We start from the raw sequence: 16,450 nt of genomic DNA, 5'->3' as shown, positions 1-16,450 counted from the left end.
CGCGTAGCAAAGAAGAATGGGATCAGATGCTACAAATGATCTTTAGTGGAAGTGCAGATGCTTGATATCGGATGTGTCGTGAACGAAGTTGTATGCAGTCGAGGGTTCGTTATCTTATCCATTGGGCCGTGTCATGCCGTGCAGCTGCTCTCAGCGCTAAATCCAGGGAGCAGTGGTGCCTGTAATTGGCGGCGGCACCTGGGATTAGCGTCTGTCCATGCTGACGCTGCTGCTGGACGAAGCTGGAACAACTGGAGGCGTTGAGGGCGGGTGCCATTGAGACGCTTGGCATTGCTATCAGATCGAAATCCGATGCACCTCTCAAATTCATGTCCATGATGGCCGAGGTTAATACTACTACTACTACCCTCTTCCCACGATAAATTTCGATAAAATAGGAACCAATTCGCACAGACGACCCTTATCCCTCGCAAACAAGAACCCTGAAATTAATTCCCAGCTATCTGGTGGGCTAGCGAGGGCCCAGCATCGTAGTCCGGCGCCACAAAACGGGGGGCCGGTCATGTCCTGTTGAGTCGGATTTTGTTGGTTTGGCCTGGGGTTGTTTAATCTCCGTGCTTTGAAATGCGTAGACTTCAGGCAAAAAAGGAAGAGAGGAAAAAGGTCCCGACGATGGTTACTGGCGTAAGGACCATAAGACGATGAAATGAGATGCCCCTGATCTGGCGGTTCTTGTTGACGGGCCACTGTAGTATTGCTTGTCGAGTCCCCATCCATTATTGGACGAGTTGCGTTGGAAATGAGACTGACTGGGTCGACGCTGCTGCTGCAATAGTTCTCTACAAGGCAGTCTTCTCCCATCAAGTTCCATCCTATCACGATGTTTTTAGGCTGTGGAGACGCCCTGGTCTGGTCTTGTCCTGGTCCCTGTTGACTGATGCTTGATTCTCATTAGAGCTCCAGTTCTGTCCGATCCGCGGCCTTGTCTATTTTCTGCACCACCTTCGAGGTACAGTGTATGTACCACTAGTAGCTTCTGGCTTATCTCCTTTGCCTCTCTCCCCTTCTCACCACTTTTTCTCCTTCTCACCATCGTCTCTTCTATACCTCCTGATACTCGTCACATCCCGGGGGCCGTCGTCTGCGTGGGACCCCTGTCTTTGTATATCCGTCTTTTTCTTTCTCTTTCTTGTACCACCATTGTGCGATCTGGATCTCCATCTTTAATCGTTTTTCCTGGGATCATATCATACCTTGCTTGCATCATCTTCCATTAGTCACTTCACTCAAGAAGCAGCCGTCGCTTTCCACCGAGACAAGATTCCGTCGGCGCGTTTTTGCTTCAAGCCACCAGGTCACCCCTTGATCATACAATTACCTCGGTCGCTCATCTTCAATCGCTTCTTCTTTGCTGTTATCATTCTCACCAGCGCCTCGCTGAAGAGGCACGCGCAACCTCGGAAACAATACAGGCACAGTATCATATGCGGAAACGATGCGCGCCAGCGAGTGAGAGAGTTGCGAAGAAGAGAGCGCGAAGCCAACCAGAGTCGGCTTCTTTTCTAAACCCCTCCTATTCTAGGCCTTGACACCGACAACCCAGGGAAAGGAGATGAAGAAGTTCTCCAAGATCCTGTCGCGGCGGCGACTCGGGCGGTCTGGCGGAGGCGATGATCACGGCCGTTGGGATCCGGGACAAGAGTCGTCGCTGGACTTTCACCAGCTGACGTCGAGGCGGTGGCGGAGCGACGACCATGGACTGGCCATGAATGGCGAGCATCACAGCCGCTTCTTCACCAAGGAGGTTCCCAGATACGGCGCGGGGAGGATCCTGGCCGACGGGAGCGAGGACGCGGGGCAGCTGTGCGACATCTGTCAGGATATCGATTTTGCGAGCCTGCTGGACTGGCAGCCGGGTGACCCCAGGCCATGGGTGTCGCTGGCGCATTGCTTGTGGCTGAAGCTGCCTGAGGACGACGACGAGGGCGAAGAGATCGACGAGGAGGAGAGGCGGAGAAGGCGGAAGAAGCGGAGGAAGGGTCTCTGTCCGTGGTGCGTCTTCTTCCACTCCATGATCACCACGGTGCCGGAGGGAGACGAGACCAACGGCGCAGACGGGCGGGACGATAGAGCCTTGAGGACCAAGTTCACGCCCTATCTACGCATTCGACTGGCCTTTGAGCGGCTCGGCGGTGGGGAGAAGCACCCGCTAGGGAGGTCGGTGCTATTTGAAGTCACGACAAGGAATCGATCTCTTCCATGGGGGTACATTGTCAAGGCTTTACCGGAGGACAGAGAGGGGGCGGAGGATCCGGAAGCAGACGCGCCGGCAAAGACGGAGACGGAGCAAGAGGCGGAAACAGAACCGGACGCAGAATCAGGTATAGAGGCGAGCATCACGCAAGGAGGCGTAGACACAGGGACCGACTCGGGAGTCGAGGCCGACGTTGACCTGAAAGAGGAGGGATTGTCAGAAATAAAGCCTAGGGCCAGAATCGAAGGAGACGCTGACGAGCAAGCTGTGACCAAACAGAATGGTCATGCCAAAGTCAACAGAAGCAACAGACGACAAGACGAGACAAGGGAGATTCGGGGCCGGGAGATAACTCCGCTGCTTCGTCTGCAGCTGGCAAGGAGTTGGATTGACTTTTGCGACGAAAACCACGCTGCTGAGGACTGTTCCGCCAAACACCGACCCCTGGTCAAGGGGCTGAAGCTGATTGACTGCGAAGAGAATCGTGTTATTCTCGCAGAGCAGCTATCAGCAACGGCGCCGCTTGAAGAGCTGCAAGACGACAGAAGCCACACCGGCACCCGCAACAGCCACGATAAGGGCACCCGACACCAGAACGTCGACTATGTCACGCTCAGCTATGTCTCGGGAAGTTCTAGCGACGCGGATACAGAGATCGACGACGACCATCTTCTACCGGAGAGTCTCCCGAAACTTATCGCCGATGCTATTTCCACCACCAAGGGCCTTGGATACCGCTACCTCTGGGTAGATCGGTACTGCATGCCTGCAAAGGGAGACGCTGAAAGAGCAACAGAACGCCAGCAACAGCTCAGCCTCATTGGTCAGATATTCAGCCATTCGACGCTGACCCTCATCGTGGCCGCGGGAGAAGGCGTCGAAGACGGCATTGCCGGGGTCAGCGTGCCGCGCGACGAGCAGCTGTCGATTCAGACGGAGACGGATCTCTTCACCACGTCTCTGCTTCGCCCAGACCTCGAGGTTGCTTCATCGAAGTGGGCGTCTCGGGCATGGACATACCAGGAGGGTCTCTTGTCGCGACGGCGCCTCATCTTTACGCCCTCGCAGGTCTACTTCCAGTGCCAGGCTATACACTGCCACGAGAGCCTCGCCCTTCCCCTGAAATACGCACCAGGCCTGAATCTTGGCCGCGTGTTTCCACACTCCACCGAGGCCGCTCTCCATCCCACCAGATTCAAGAATCATATCAAGGCCTATCTGGCCAAGAGCCTCACCAATACCGACGACTACCTAGACGCCTTCAGGGGACTGCTCCACGAATACTCGCGGCGGGAGAAGCGACCTGTAGAGCACTTGCTTGGCTTGCCCCTATTCCACCCCGATGACTTTTCCAAACACAAGGTCGTCAGCCAAACGGACCGCCTTGCCGTCGCCCTAGGATGGATGCCCGTCCGCACACTCCCCTCCTCTTCCATGTCCTCCTCCACCACCTCTTCCTATGACGACCTCCTTCATAACCCCGTCGTCGACCCTTACTCCCTCATCGACTCTCCTTGCCCCTTTCCTTCATGGACCTGGCTCGCGTGGCGACCCAACCAGACGACGTACAACTACAACACCCCCAGCTACACCCTAAACTTCAACCTCGTCGACGATACATCTCCCCTCCTCGACGGCGTATCGGCCGCTCCCGGGATGGAGATTTCTGTCGGTTTCAGCGACGGCATGGTCCTCTCGTGGGAGATTGACGGCGACGCCATCGCCCGCAAGGCCGACAAGATCGAGATGCTGCGCGTCAAGACCTATTGCTTCGACCTGGCCGTGAAGAGCACCAGCGGCGTCCTAGGAGCCCACCCCAGCCTCGCCCTAGCCGAACCCGCAGCCTCGATCCTGGGTCGATCCGCCTCCGAATCGGTAGATGCCTGGATCCGCCGCTCCTCCGTCACCGTCCTCCCCGCCTCCGCCGACGAAGCCCCGGTCGAACCAGAGTACCATCTTATCGGCGTCCTCATCTCGGGACGGCACTGGAAGCCCAACGCCTTAGTCCATCGCCCTCCGGGAAGCGCCGCCATCACGACTCCGTCCACGGCCACGGCCACGGCTCTGATTTGCGGGCGCAGGAACTGGGATCCAGAGGGCCAGTTGATCCGTCTGGGGGCGCTGAGCATAGCGTACGACGGGCTGGTGCCTGCGGCGGACGAGGCGGACGCGTCGGTTATGAAGGGGGTGGATGCGAGGAGTGGGGAGAAGAGGGATTTGAGGGTACGGTTGCGGGAGTTGGATATCTATTGATTTTGAGTGATGTATCCATCAAGAATGGGGATGATTTAATAACATGACTTGAGATGTATCAATGTAAATACCGTCTACGACCGAAGATATGAGTATGGATGTACTGAGCATGAGACAACATCCTTCTATACAAGAGACAAACTACATCGATGCCAAGGCACATATATATCCTCATGAATCCATCTTCATGCTCCATCAAGACCCCTATTCAATCCATCTCCAACATCGCCCTCACAGACAAATCATTCTGCACCCACCCCACGATCCGACTTGCCACATCGCCCACCAGCCCATCATAATGCGGCCCCGGCAAGAAGAGCGCGCAGTGCGCAGTCACCTCGTCCATGCCGTCCATGTACACGCTCACCCACGTCGGATCCGCGACGCCGTCCCTCTTGGCGGGCGTGTTGCAGAACTTGCGCAGCTTCTTGGGCTTGCCCGGCGTTTCGAGCTCCGCCTCCTCAGGGGTAGCGACGGCGGCGGTGGTGGTGGCTATGCTCTTGGATTTGCTTTCGGTGTTTTGTTTCGCTAGGGCGGCGTCTTCCTTGTCCTGCCGCTTCTTTTCCGCTTTGATGGCCTTTTCCGCTTCCTTTTCCAGCCGTCTTTTTTCTTGTTCGGACTTTTGTTCGGATTTCTGCTTCTGCTTCTTTGTGTCCTTTTCTAGCTTCTCTGCGTCTTTTTGGGCTTTCTTTTGGCGCTTTCCGAGGAGTTTCTCGCGTTCACGGAGGGCCTTGGTGCGGTCTTTGACGGCGTTCTCGTGGGCTTTCTGGAGGCGGCTGAATTCCTTTTCTGCTTGCTTGCGTGCATCTTTGTCTGTGTACTGTGAGAGATCGGGCTGTTGAGGGGGTGGAGGAAGATCGGGGATCGGAGGGAGGTCAGGATCTGGAGGGGCGGGTGTTTCTTCGGACAGATCCGTCCTTTCATCCACTGCAACCTCGGTGGAAGGAGATGGCCGGTCTGAGTTAGTCCCTGTCGTTGTATCTAAGCTGTGTTCCACAACGCCTTGTTCATCCTCTTCCATAGGAATGGGTTCGATTTCCTGCATAGACAGCCGATTAAGATCGAGAGATGAGTTCAGTACCTCCAACTCGGACCCCGAGTCAGCATCCCTGATACTGATCTCCTCTGTTGGCACTGGAGCTGACACTGGGCCATCCACGTCAGTCTCTTGAGCCAGAGTCCCGGGTTTTGGGAGATCGGTAGATATAGAGTCTGTTTGATCGTCGCCTGAGGCTGTGATGAGACTAATATCGACAAGCTTTTTGTCTATCTCGTCTGCAAACTTTCTCTCGGATACGGAACCCGTTGAAAGATCGACCTGGCTTATATCACGACTGCCTTTAGTTGAGGCTGGTGGCTTAGGTCGTCCAGGAGCCCGCGTGTAGTAGTTTAGGAAGCGGACTCGGGGATGTGAATCGTCGGATGAACCGCCGCTCAAAGCCTGGAGATCATCAACATCTTCAAGAGCACGAATCTGATTGTATCGGGACATCAACCCGCGATAGTCGGCAAGACATCCGCCAAATTCTAGGTGAGAGGCGATATGACTGCCCAAGGCAGTGAAGATGCCCTCAGACCAATGCTTAGTGCTAAAGTTGAGCATACGGGTGAGGAACGGCTGCTCTCGAAAGGGCGCATCATTGAAGAAAGGGGGATCATAATTGGGATCCCTGGGCTCTCTAAGTGAGCTATCGATGGAAGCAGCAGAGGAGACAGGTTGCAAATCAGCGGATGGAGCATCTGGCCCAAACGATGAGGTGGCGCTTTGGCTGGGAGAGGCTGGTGCGGGCTGAAAGAGACTGGCAATGCCTGAGGACACAATGCCGGGATGAAGTCCTAGAAAGGGTGAATCTAAGGACAGAGTTCCTAGAATACGATGCTTGAAAGGGTATTGGTTGGGGGTCATCCGATTTGGCTATTGCGGTGAACATGATTAGTATGGAGAGTTGCTCATAGCCATATGGCTTTTACAGGCATCAGTAGAAGGATAGCTTACTATGAGGACCATTTCGGCAGCCAAGAGACCCCCCATGGAGTGGCCGATAAGGATGACATCGGTCTTGGGCGACTCGTGAGGCTCCAGCCAAGCGCTGAAATTATCCCTCGCAACCTCTATAGCCTTGTATGTCTTGTACCTGGGATACAACTTGGTATGAACAACATGCGTTTCTGATAGGGCATCACGCAAGTAGTTGTGGACATGGGCAGGGAATGAATGAAAGGACTGGTCATTGCCGTAGAATCCATGGATATAGACCAATAGGAGAGTTCGTCTGGTGTCGGAGCTGGCCTGTGACGGCGCCAGAGACTGTGATGACGAGGCCCGAGGATCCTCCTTGGAGCGCAGGATCTGGGCGCCGGGAGGAATCTCCTGACTTTGAGTAGCCACCGAGATCCGGGACTCGTCCACAACCGAGTAGGGAGGTGGCGGAGGTAATTGGGAGTTGTTCCTAGGCGGCAGGGGAGGTGGCCCAGGCAGCTGGGAAACGGCTCGTTCTGGTAGGGGCGGTGGTGATGCCATGGTGTTGGGTATGGGGATATGAAGCTGACTGTGTATGGAGCCGAAGGTTCAATATGAGCGGATGATCGCGGTCCGATTTTGGGTGCTTGATGTTAACCAAAGATGTGTAGAGGGAGGCGATATCGACTGAGATTGTGCGAGAATAGTCGCCGTTATTGCGGTCGTAACGTAGCCGCAGGTACACAAAGAGAGCATAGAATCACCGTCGTCGTCATCATCGCCATCGTCATCATCGGTGAAACAGCGTCAATGGACCGGCAACGGCGCAGGCGGAACCGGGATGCTACCGTCAGGGAGGCCGGAGCGGGGAGAGACGAGACGAGGTTGGAGATGCCGAGATGCAGACGGATGGTGGGGTTGGCGCTTGCTTGCTGGATGGGTGGCCCGCTAATGTACCTGTACTTCGAGGACCGATACATAACCGTCGCGGCGCGGTTCACGACGACCGAGGTACCATTAGTAGGAGGGTAGAGACGACGAGGCAATAGCGGGAGATTTTGGGCCACCACGCGCTGTACCCAGGCGGCTTCAGCGTGCTGGGACCTGGTGCCTGAGCGGGCGGTCAGGTACAGGTACGAGTTCATGCGCTAGGCTGCATGCAGTACTGTAGCAGCGAGAGAATGAAGCCACTCACTGCATGGCGCCTGCATCTTTTACTTTACAGGGGCCATGTGAGGGTGGGGCCAACCGTCGCATCAAGCCTCAGTTTGGGGCCAATGGCAGACGAGACAGAGCATCAACTCAAGTTGGTACGATTGAACCTGAACTAAAGCTGACCATCGAACAACTTTTAGGTACGAAATATTACATATAGACAGAAGAACACAACACTATTCCCCCAGCTGATGGCTTCACATCGCAATTTGTTACGATCATAGTAGCAAATAAGGTACGTGTATGAAGGTGCTCATGCTTGTCCAGGTACCTCTTGAGGCCATCGCAATCATTTCAAGTTGAAAAGGAGCACCGGGCGGGGGCTTCCGCGTCATTCCGAGGCCACGCCTCTGCCACGACCCTGATTCAGGGCCCACGCGCTGTGCAGTTTGGCGTCTTTGTTGCTGCTTGGAATTTGGATCGCCATTGTTTGACGCAAAGTGCTGCTGATACGTTGCCCGTACTGCATACCTACCTGATAACGCATGTATTTGATCGAATACGAAGCACTGAACAGGTACAAGATCTCTCTGCCGGTGTGCTGATGATTTGAGTTAAGCATTACATAGATACGAATCGCACTGCCTGTGTCTGTAATAGACACCACATCCCGTCTTCATCGTCTGCAAAACGCGGCTCATCAGCCTAGCAGTGTCTGCAGATTAACCAGGAGCACGGCGAAGGCTCCTAGTCTCCGCCGTCCTTCGTCGTGCAGCCTCCAATCTGCAGTGCTAGGGATGCATTGATGCTACACAGCGCACTAGCAGGGTTTCCCATTGCTTGATTGCTCGGATTGAACAAGGCACCCTGAGCAAACGACGAGCATGCCAAACAGCAGGACGGACATACCGTGAGCAGAGGAAAAAAGGACGTACATAGTCCTACCTAGGTAGTCTAGCTACGCAAGTCATATGCTGCCGAGGAGCTATTCTATACATGTATTCTCCGAAGCAATAGCTTGTCCCCGTGGCGCGATACTGGTTGATATGACTCATGGCGTTTTTGACCTTTGCTGTAAGACGTACGAGTACAATGGAGGGTTTTCGTGATTACATCTAGAGCTTAACCGCACCTCAGCGATTCCATTGCAGCTACGCATGTTCACCGACAAGAGCAGTCCTCAGAAGGAGAATTGTCATTGACGTCGTGGCCCTTCGCCGCTTGCCTTCTTCTCTCTGCCAGTGTACTATTTCTTTGCTGTTGTACTCGTACATAGGCCATCGGGACGCGCATTCAAGATGGAAGAATTGTGATTAGCGACGAGAGATGCCCCATCTGACTATTGTAGATAGCAAGTAAATTAGATTAATATCACAAGGAATTGCCTATGATCTCCTAGGCGGCATCGGCCACTCTTGAAGCGTTTACGCGCATGTCCCATTACGTACCACGGAGATTTTTTAGCACATGCACTAACAAACGTTGTTCCTGAAGAAGCTCAACAAACGGAATAGAAACGACTGGCTCGTGATCACTCAGTGGTTCGACTTCCGTCACCTCTTCTGCTGTTCAAGTGCTGCAAGATGCATCTCTCGGACCTGCATCGTCTGGTGTGTCTTGGCGCTTGCCATTCCAGCGCCCGGGCCACCGAATCGTATGGCTGCCCGCCCGTGATTGGCTGTCCGAGCCGCAGCCACCCCGCCTAGCGAAATTGCATGTGCCGACATTTGGTGTACCTTTGCGGGCTGTCGCAGTGCTAAGGTGCAAAGTACCACTGCTAGCATCGCCGCCGGGCCTGTACCTCGCAGCTAGTGGCAGGCCTGTCCCGGCATCTGCGCTAGCATCAGCCTCAGGCACGGAGCGAATGGCATCAAGTGCACCATAATTAACCACGCCCACATCCTCGTCCGCATCCACATCTGCTATCCTGGCCCTGGCTGGCAAAAGCCCCGGCGCCCTCATTCGAGCAGTCGTCCAGCTCGGCTTTCGCATCCAGGCGATCCCATAGGCTTCGCCCGTCCCTCGTACGAGTACTTTGTACAAACACGGCCAAACACGAAGTCGTGCCGCTACTTGCAATCGCGCTTGTTGGACGGCTCAGACAGGTAACGGAGCTCCGTGCCTGAAACCGGTCGAGGTACCTGATACTTGCACTTCGTCCTTTGAGCAAGTCGAGCTCTGTGGCCCGGCTCGTCCCTGGCGGAGAGATTGCTCTCGTTTCCCCTTCCTAAGCCTCTCCTCTTCCGCCCGTTTGTCTTCTCTTTCGCTTCTTTTTTTTCTCTCTCCTCGTGGCCAGCGGACGTGCGCGCACCGTTGCTTTGTTTCTTTCTCTTTGCCCCTTCGCCATGACCTTGAACCTTCCATTCGTTACCCGTTGTTGAGCCGTTCTTTTAAAAGGGGAGATTCGCGTGCGATTGAGACGAAAAAGAGAAGCAGAACCGAGAGAAGCCGGAGCGCCACGAGCAAACGAAACGAAACGAAACAACCACCGTCTGGATATTTTCTTCTGGATTCTGATTCCCTAGGGGCTCTTTTTTTCGCTTCCGAATTCCATCGGATCCATCTCCCAGTGACACGGGCGGATGGTGAAGGTGAGGCGATCTTCTTCGACGAACCATCGCCAAGGCCGACGACACTAGCTGCGACGACACTCACAACGACACCGGTGGTTATTTGGGCCCTCAAGATGCCGTCGGCAGAAGGAATAGCGAAATAGATCTTCACTTTGCTTCACCTCTCGGCGCCAGCCCCACATCACCTGCAAATACGATACGATCGTCGTCACCGGGCACATCAGCACTGCCCGCCGACATTGCCACCATGACGAGCCGCCGGCCTTCACTCCTTCAGGCCCGCGGCGGTCCTCACGCTCATGCCCACGCTCATTCTTCATACAAACTTGGACACGGACACGGACACGACCAGCACCTGCATCAGCAGTATCCTCACGACGCCGTTGCCGGCCCCCGACCCAACGACGTCAAGCCCGAAAGCGCTCAGGCACCAGAGCTCCATGATCGAGCTGTCGTGCCCGTCGTAGACCAACCGTCCACCGATGTCGTCACTCCCAGCGCAACATCTCTCGTCACCCGGGTCGTCCAGACCGTTTCGCTCGTTCAAATCGTGGACTCGTCCGGATCACCAATTGAGACGCAGACTCGCTTCGCTATCCCCAACACCGTAGTGGTGGATAAGGACACGGGCAAGACCATTTCCGCCTCCAACCCAGACCACACGCCAGCTCCTGCTGCTCCGGGCTCCGGCCCGGAGTCCAGCGAAGTGATTCGGTCCTCAACGTCTAGCATCAGCATTCAATCACCGGCCGCTTCCGTCTCCAGCAGCTCGCAAGCGCCGGCTGCTTCTATTCCCACCATCTCAATTTCACCGACTACCCCGGCGTCGCTTTCGCCGTCCGCTCATTCTTCACCACCACCAACACCAGCGGCTCCTTCGCTGGGCGTAGGCCATAATGGAACAAACAGTACGTCGTCACCCGCTACTGCCCACGAGACATAGTGCTAACTCCACACATCAAGTTCATCATTCCGCCCATCATAACTCCACCAATACTTTGTTCCATGCTGAATCAATAAACGCCACTCACTCGTCAACGAAACACTCCTCGACGAAGACGCACTCTCACACTTCATTCACGACTACGGAATTTTCAACCTCTGAGGCTACGTCTTTTTCGGAAACCGTCCTTTCCACCGTCTCGTCCTTTGAGCCCTTAGCTACAGATGCCGCATTCGGCGGCGTGTTTGGAAGCGATGGTGCGTCACCGACAACAACCAGTTCGGAGGCTACTCCTTCAGCATCATCCAATGGGACGGATACCCTGTTGTCCCCTCAGCAGAAGCAAGTCATTGGAGGTGTAGTTGGAGGACTTGCTGGCGCCGCTTTCTTCCTTGTTTTGGTTCTGCTGGCTCTGCGGTACAAGAGACGTCAACTCAATGCAGCTCAAGCCGCCGGGCAACCCACCTCGGAGGGCCGTGGACTTCCCCCGACCATCGTCACCCCTGACGGAGCTCCCAGCGGAGGCAGCGGCGGCAGTGGAGGCGCAATGACGGAGAGATACGGCGCTGCCGCGGTGCCCGCGGCGTTCGCCGGCCTGGCATCCAAAAGCAGTTCTGCTTCTGCGAATTCTGCAGAAACAGGTGAAAAGAGCTTCTACCGTGTATCAGGCAGAAAGCTGCCGTCAGTCCTCCAGGTGGGCGGCGACGGGTACTCGGACCCTCGCTCGAGCTTCATGAGCAGCACGTCGGACTACTACCGAGGCTCACAGGCCTTTGACCCCGTGGGAGGAGCCGGAGCTCGGCTACAGCTGGGAGTTCCCATGCGGCCAGACAGCGGCGTACCCATCGTCCGATCTGGTCCAGCTCGAGCCGTGGTTGCCGAGCCGAACCCATTCGCTGACCCTCCGAAGACACCTCCTGCCGATGCCTCCTCGCCCCCTTTGACACGGCTACGCGAGAGTCCAAGCAGGGGATCCAGATTCCAAGAGGGCATTTGATTGATACCAATCTGTTGCATACATACATCTCCATACCCTTATTTTGTTCCTGTACATGTTTCGTTCTATCTCTGTCCATCGTTGCTCTACAAAGCTGTGCCTTTCCACATTCTTCTTCTCGCTACTTCTACACTCACCGGGTTGCTCCCCCTCTACAGGAGCATTGATTCTCGAGCGATTTTCTTTTCTCAGTCTCTTTACTCTCTTCTTTTTTTCTTTTGAAAGTGGCGTTGGTGTGGGCAACGTGGGAAATCTCGGGCTGTAATTTTGAGGAAAAGGAAGGTAAGGATATAGAGGAAAAGTATGGAAGAATTTCTTTTCATATGGGAGGGGCATCTTTCATCTTACAGTCTATCTCTATCTCTCTCTTTTTGTTTTCCTTCTTGTCCATCTCTAACGACATATCATCTCTTCGGAGGAAGTGTGGCGGGGTTGAAAAGGAGCGACTCTCGTATGCAGGGTACGCTTGTACATTCTGCGATCATGTCATGTATAATCTATCTAAATAGGACGATGCCAACTGTCTGAAGATATTTGCATGATTGTTTTCTAGTCTTCTCATCCGTGAGGATATGGCTGTGGTTGATGGAGATGGTATGACGTTCGCGGTAGACTTATCTGTCACAACATGCATATACATAGATTGGTGGGTATGATGGCAGAGTATGTACGGGATACAAAATCGCGACGCGCCACTTTAGAGAATATCATTTGAATATAGATTTTGCATCATTGTCAGCTGTTCATCTCAGAGAATACCAATCACGATAGGGTGACAAGTGTTGCGCAAGTGACATTACGTAGGCAGCCAGCCATATCGCATCGGATGCACGGCTCTCGTTCTCAAATTCGAAGAGCATATCAAATTCGAAGAGCATCTGTATGTATGGCGTAAAGCATTGTAATCAAGACATCACCACGGCCTTTCCCCCTGAATTCTTCTAGACTTTCATTGATGAATGTGAGGGATGTAGATGAGCAGGCGAGACGTTGATGAAACGGGGAGGCGGTTGCGTGTGACGAAGAGATCGGGAGTCCGGCATGGATAAGACGAATGGAAACAGAAGCATTCGTCTTTCCGGCCCCCTTTGAGAAGTCTACAGTGGCATTAAAGCCGTGAGTCATGAGTCAATGTCTGTATGTAGTATCAAGAACTTTGCATGTGTGTTGAGAGTTCTTCCCACGTGGGTGCTGCGTGTCTGACATGCGCCGCCACATTGACCACCTGCCTACCATGGGTACCTCAGTAGGTTGGTAGGAGAAGGCGATAGTATAGTGGTCGGAGAAGTTTGGCTGGCGTTAGCTTTTATATCCGATAGGATGGATTTTATGGGAGCGCAACGGATAATAGTCCTACGCAAGTAAGATTCACTGGTATAGATTGGAAGAAAGAAGAGAAAGGCGTGGAGTGATTCTAAGTTTAGCCACAACTCGTGAGCAGAATTGGGCTCCAAATATAAGTGTGCGTGAATAAGCTATAAATAAGAACCTTTTTGCTAGAAAAGGGGACCGTGAGTTCGATTCTGATAGGGCTGACGAGTGCGTGGTTTGGATGGGGTCTGCTTACTCTTTTTACCAAAAGCGTTTTGGATACTTATTTTGGGTTCGTTGTGCGTCCTAAGGTACTTTACTATCTGCAGCAGGTATCCATATGTCTTCTTTGGGGGTAGTGGTGGTGGCTGCTCAATGTGACGCATTTAGAAGCTGACGGCGGTTCTGGGACTGTTCTAGTTTCTGTCTGGCTGTTGCTACTTTTGGTGTTTTTTGTGTTGGTTGGACTGTTTGGTTCACCTTGGCCTCGGTCTAAGATGGCGTTTGTTGGTCTGGTTATGTAGCAGCAAGTTGTACTCGTACACGAACACTAGATGAAGTCTGATGAGAAGCGGAGGGAATGGCATTGATAAGACACGGCGTTAGAAGTAGTTTGAGAGAGATTCGAGGAGCCTTTGAAGCAGTAGTCGCGCGATTGCAGCATCACTCGTGTGCAAGACGTTTCACGTGTGGTTGATTCCTGTCGCAGCTTGATTGGGGGCGGGGGGACAAAAAGGGCGCGGAGAGAGCATTGAGTGCAAAGTGCGCCAAGTCCGGCATCGATAGCCTCCAATCTGGATCTCTAGGGGTTCTCAAAGCACGAATCTGTCTCCCTCCTCCTGTTCTGCGGAGTGCAAAGACTTGCAAAGTCCGCCATGTATTGCACCCGGTTCCACACGGGCGTCAGATTCGATGAGAACAGACGTTCGCGCCCTCTCAACTCCGCAGTGATAGCCGTCGGTCTGCCGCGCCTTTGCGTCTTGTCACGCGCCGTCTTGGATGTATACTTAACCGTCAAACTGTATCATGGCTACTAGGAGGTTATAGTCGTAGAGAGCCATGTTCTACTGGGATGCCCCTTGGTAAACATCTCCGCTGGTTGAGATAGAGACTTGACTTGGCTGACGGGCGATATCCGAAATGGCATCAGAAATAATACACGAGAGGCTTCCAAAAGGTCTCCGTGAAGCCAAGGGCCATTGTACGGAGTCCGTCTTATCCGGATTGCCTGCGATGGAGCGTTTCGTACGCTGTTCCGCGCATCGTGGAGCAAGCCAAGAAGAAGTGCCTACCAAGAGACGTGACTCTTGCATCTTGTTTCCGTCGTTACACGATGCCGCGTGTTAGTGGCGTGCTCCGTGTCCCTCTGAGATTCTCGGGAGATAGGGGGGGGGAGAGAGAGACGTCTAGATCGGCGACTTTTTGGTGGCGCTGCTGCGAGAGAAGCTTTGTGTTGCATGTCTGGTGCGTTCCATTCACATGTAGACGACATTGTCCACATGCATGTAGTGTCTTGACTCGCGGTTCTTCCTACAGTTGCATGTTTGAAATACTTGTATGTTCCTCTGCCCTCTCAAATGGCAATTCAACAGCATTCCTAATGCCTCTGCAAGTCTTCCATATGCCTCCAGTTTCTCCACGAACGGCGCCTGGGCTCACCACTGACAGTTCAATCCAATGTCTTTCTGACGCAGTGCACTGACAGGACGAAGCGCAAGCCATCAGGTCGACATTACAAATTGGGACAGGGCAACTGGGGAGCCCTGGCGCAGGCGTTGGTTCTAGTGGCGCGGCTGCTCCAGCGGCATGACGCCAGACGGTATCACTTGCCAAGGCTCTAGCCGTTCAGGGCCCAGCTTACAGGGCATCCAGCAGTGGGCTGATGGGCGCTGGGCGGCAGCCGAGAAGCACTGGAACCTTCAAGCGGGGACCGGGGCCCGTGAACTGAAGGCTGCTGTTCGTGGCGCTCTGAGACATGCGTGGGCCAGCCCCGATCGGGGGAGCTGCAGGTTTGCTCGGAGGGCTGTTGTGAGCATCGCAATTCCATGGAGGTATGTGTCCGGGAGTGAGAGGCAAAGGTACTACATGTACAGTAGGTCGTATACGATCTCGGACATTTGCGCACATGCATTGCCCTTCTGGTACTCCGTACTGTATCTGTGATACTGGTCAAAAACAAGGGGACCTGGGGCAGCATCAGGCGGAGCGCGCAGAGGCTCGGTGTCTCCCCCCAGAGTGGGTTCGGCTTGGGGGGGCTCAGCTGCTAGCAAAGACATCCATGGGATCCATGAAAGACAGCACAAACGGCGAACGACCTGTCATTTGATGCCGCTCCGAGGTCGACGGGCGTGGCTTGCGGTACGAAGCTGCCAACCTTGGAGCTGCCACGCACGAGGTACCCGACCTGAGCCCGGAGCTTAGCACAGCGAATCCTCCGGGAGGCAGTACCAACAGTACCTTACCAGACTCTTCAGGTCGTTTACCTTAGTGCTGCCAGTGGCCCCCGCTTGTTTCTGACCTCTGCCAGTCAAGTAAGGTACCTCGTAGACTCGCCTGCTAGTAACTCAAATCATCCTCCTTCTCACTCACTCGTTCACGCCTCAAACTTGTCCCTTTTCTTTTCTCTGCGCCGCCTCAGATGCGCATGTCGATACCCTCCCGCTAGGACTCGCTTTTTCTTTGCCCGCAGCTTGTTCTCCAACGCTTGAACAATTCTCGAATTCATCACGACGAGTGTGTGCCCCCCTATCCGCCGCAGGACATCCTGGTGGCGGCCTTCAGCTACGCTTAAAAGTCCGAGACAATCCGCTCCCGCTCAGCCGTCGCCATACTCGTACATACTGCCCGTTGTTCTGTCCATCACACAAAACTTCGCGCTGTGTAGTCGTTCTCATACAACTTCGCATCGACATACGGCCTCAACTGCTTGACACTGCTTCGCCTACTCTGCCAGCTACATGCCCTCCAGCATCAAGCGATAGCGGCAACCCACAACAGCCATCTGTCGCCGTTGAGTGCGCGCGCGAATCGACAACAGCCACAG

General features: G+C 54.3%; 3 protein-coding genes across 3 annotated transcripts; 2 read left to right on the top strand and 1 right to left on the bottom strand.

Annotated features, from left to right (window-relative positions):
- Positions 1–1,573: 1,573 nt before the first annotated feature.
- BBK36DRAFT_1114981 (HET-domain-containing protein) lies at positions 1,574–4,468 on the top strand (the record flags this gene model as incomplete). Its single annotated transcript, XM_024890084.1, has 1 exon — positions 1,574–4,468. The coding sequence occupies one exon, from the start codon at positions 1,574–1,576 to the stop codon at positions 4,466–4,468; it is 2,895 nt and encodes a 964-aa protein (XP_024751331.1).
- Positions 4,469–4,676: 208 nt separating this feature from the next.
- BBK36DRAFT_1194615 (hypothetical protein) lies at positions 4,677–6,989 on the bottom strand (the record flags this gene model as incomplete). The annotated part of the gene is made up of 3 exons (XM_024896861.1): positions 4,677–5,695; positions 5,801–6,383; positions 6,465–6,989. The coding sequence occupies 3 exons, from the start codon at positions 6,987–6,989 to the stop codon at positions 4,677–4,679; spliced, it is 2,127 nt and encodes a 708-aa protein (XP_024751330.1).
- A 3,414-nt stretch (positions 6,990–10,403) lies between these two features.
- Positions 10,404–12,096, top strand: BBK36DRAFT_1114568 (hypothetical protein; the record flags this gene model as incomplete). The annotated part of the gene is made up of 2 exons (XM_024890046.1): positions 10,404–11,064; positions 11,120–12,096. The coding sequence occupies 2 exons, from the start codon at positions 10,404–10,406 to the stop codon at positions 12,094–12,096; spliced, it is 1,638 nt and encodes a 545-aa protein (XP_024751329.1).
- Between the last annotated feature and the right edge of the window lie 4,354 nt (positions 12,097–16,450).

This window comes from Trichoderma citrinoviride (assembly GCF_003025115.1).
Source record: "Trichoderma citrinoviride strain TUCIM 6016 unplaced genomic scaffold BBK36scaffold_4, whole genome shotgun sequence".
Taxonomy (NCBI): domain Eukaryota; kingdom Fungi; phylum Ascomycota; class Sordariomycetes; order Hypocreales; family Hypocreaceae; genus Trichoderma; species Trichoderma citrinoviride.
The sequence above is the reverse complement of the archived record's forward strand: the minus strand, read 5'-3'. Positions and strand labels throughout refer to the sequence as shown.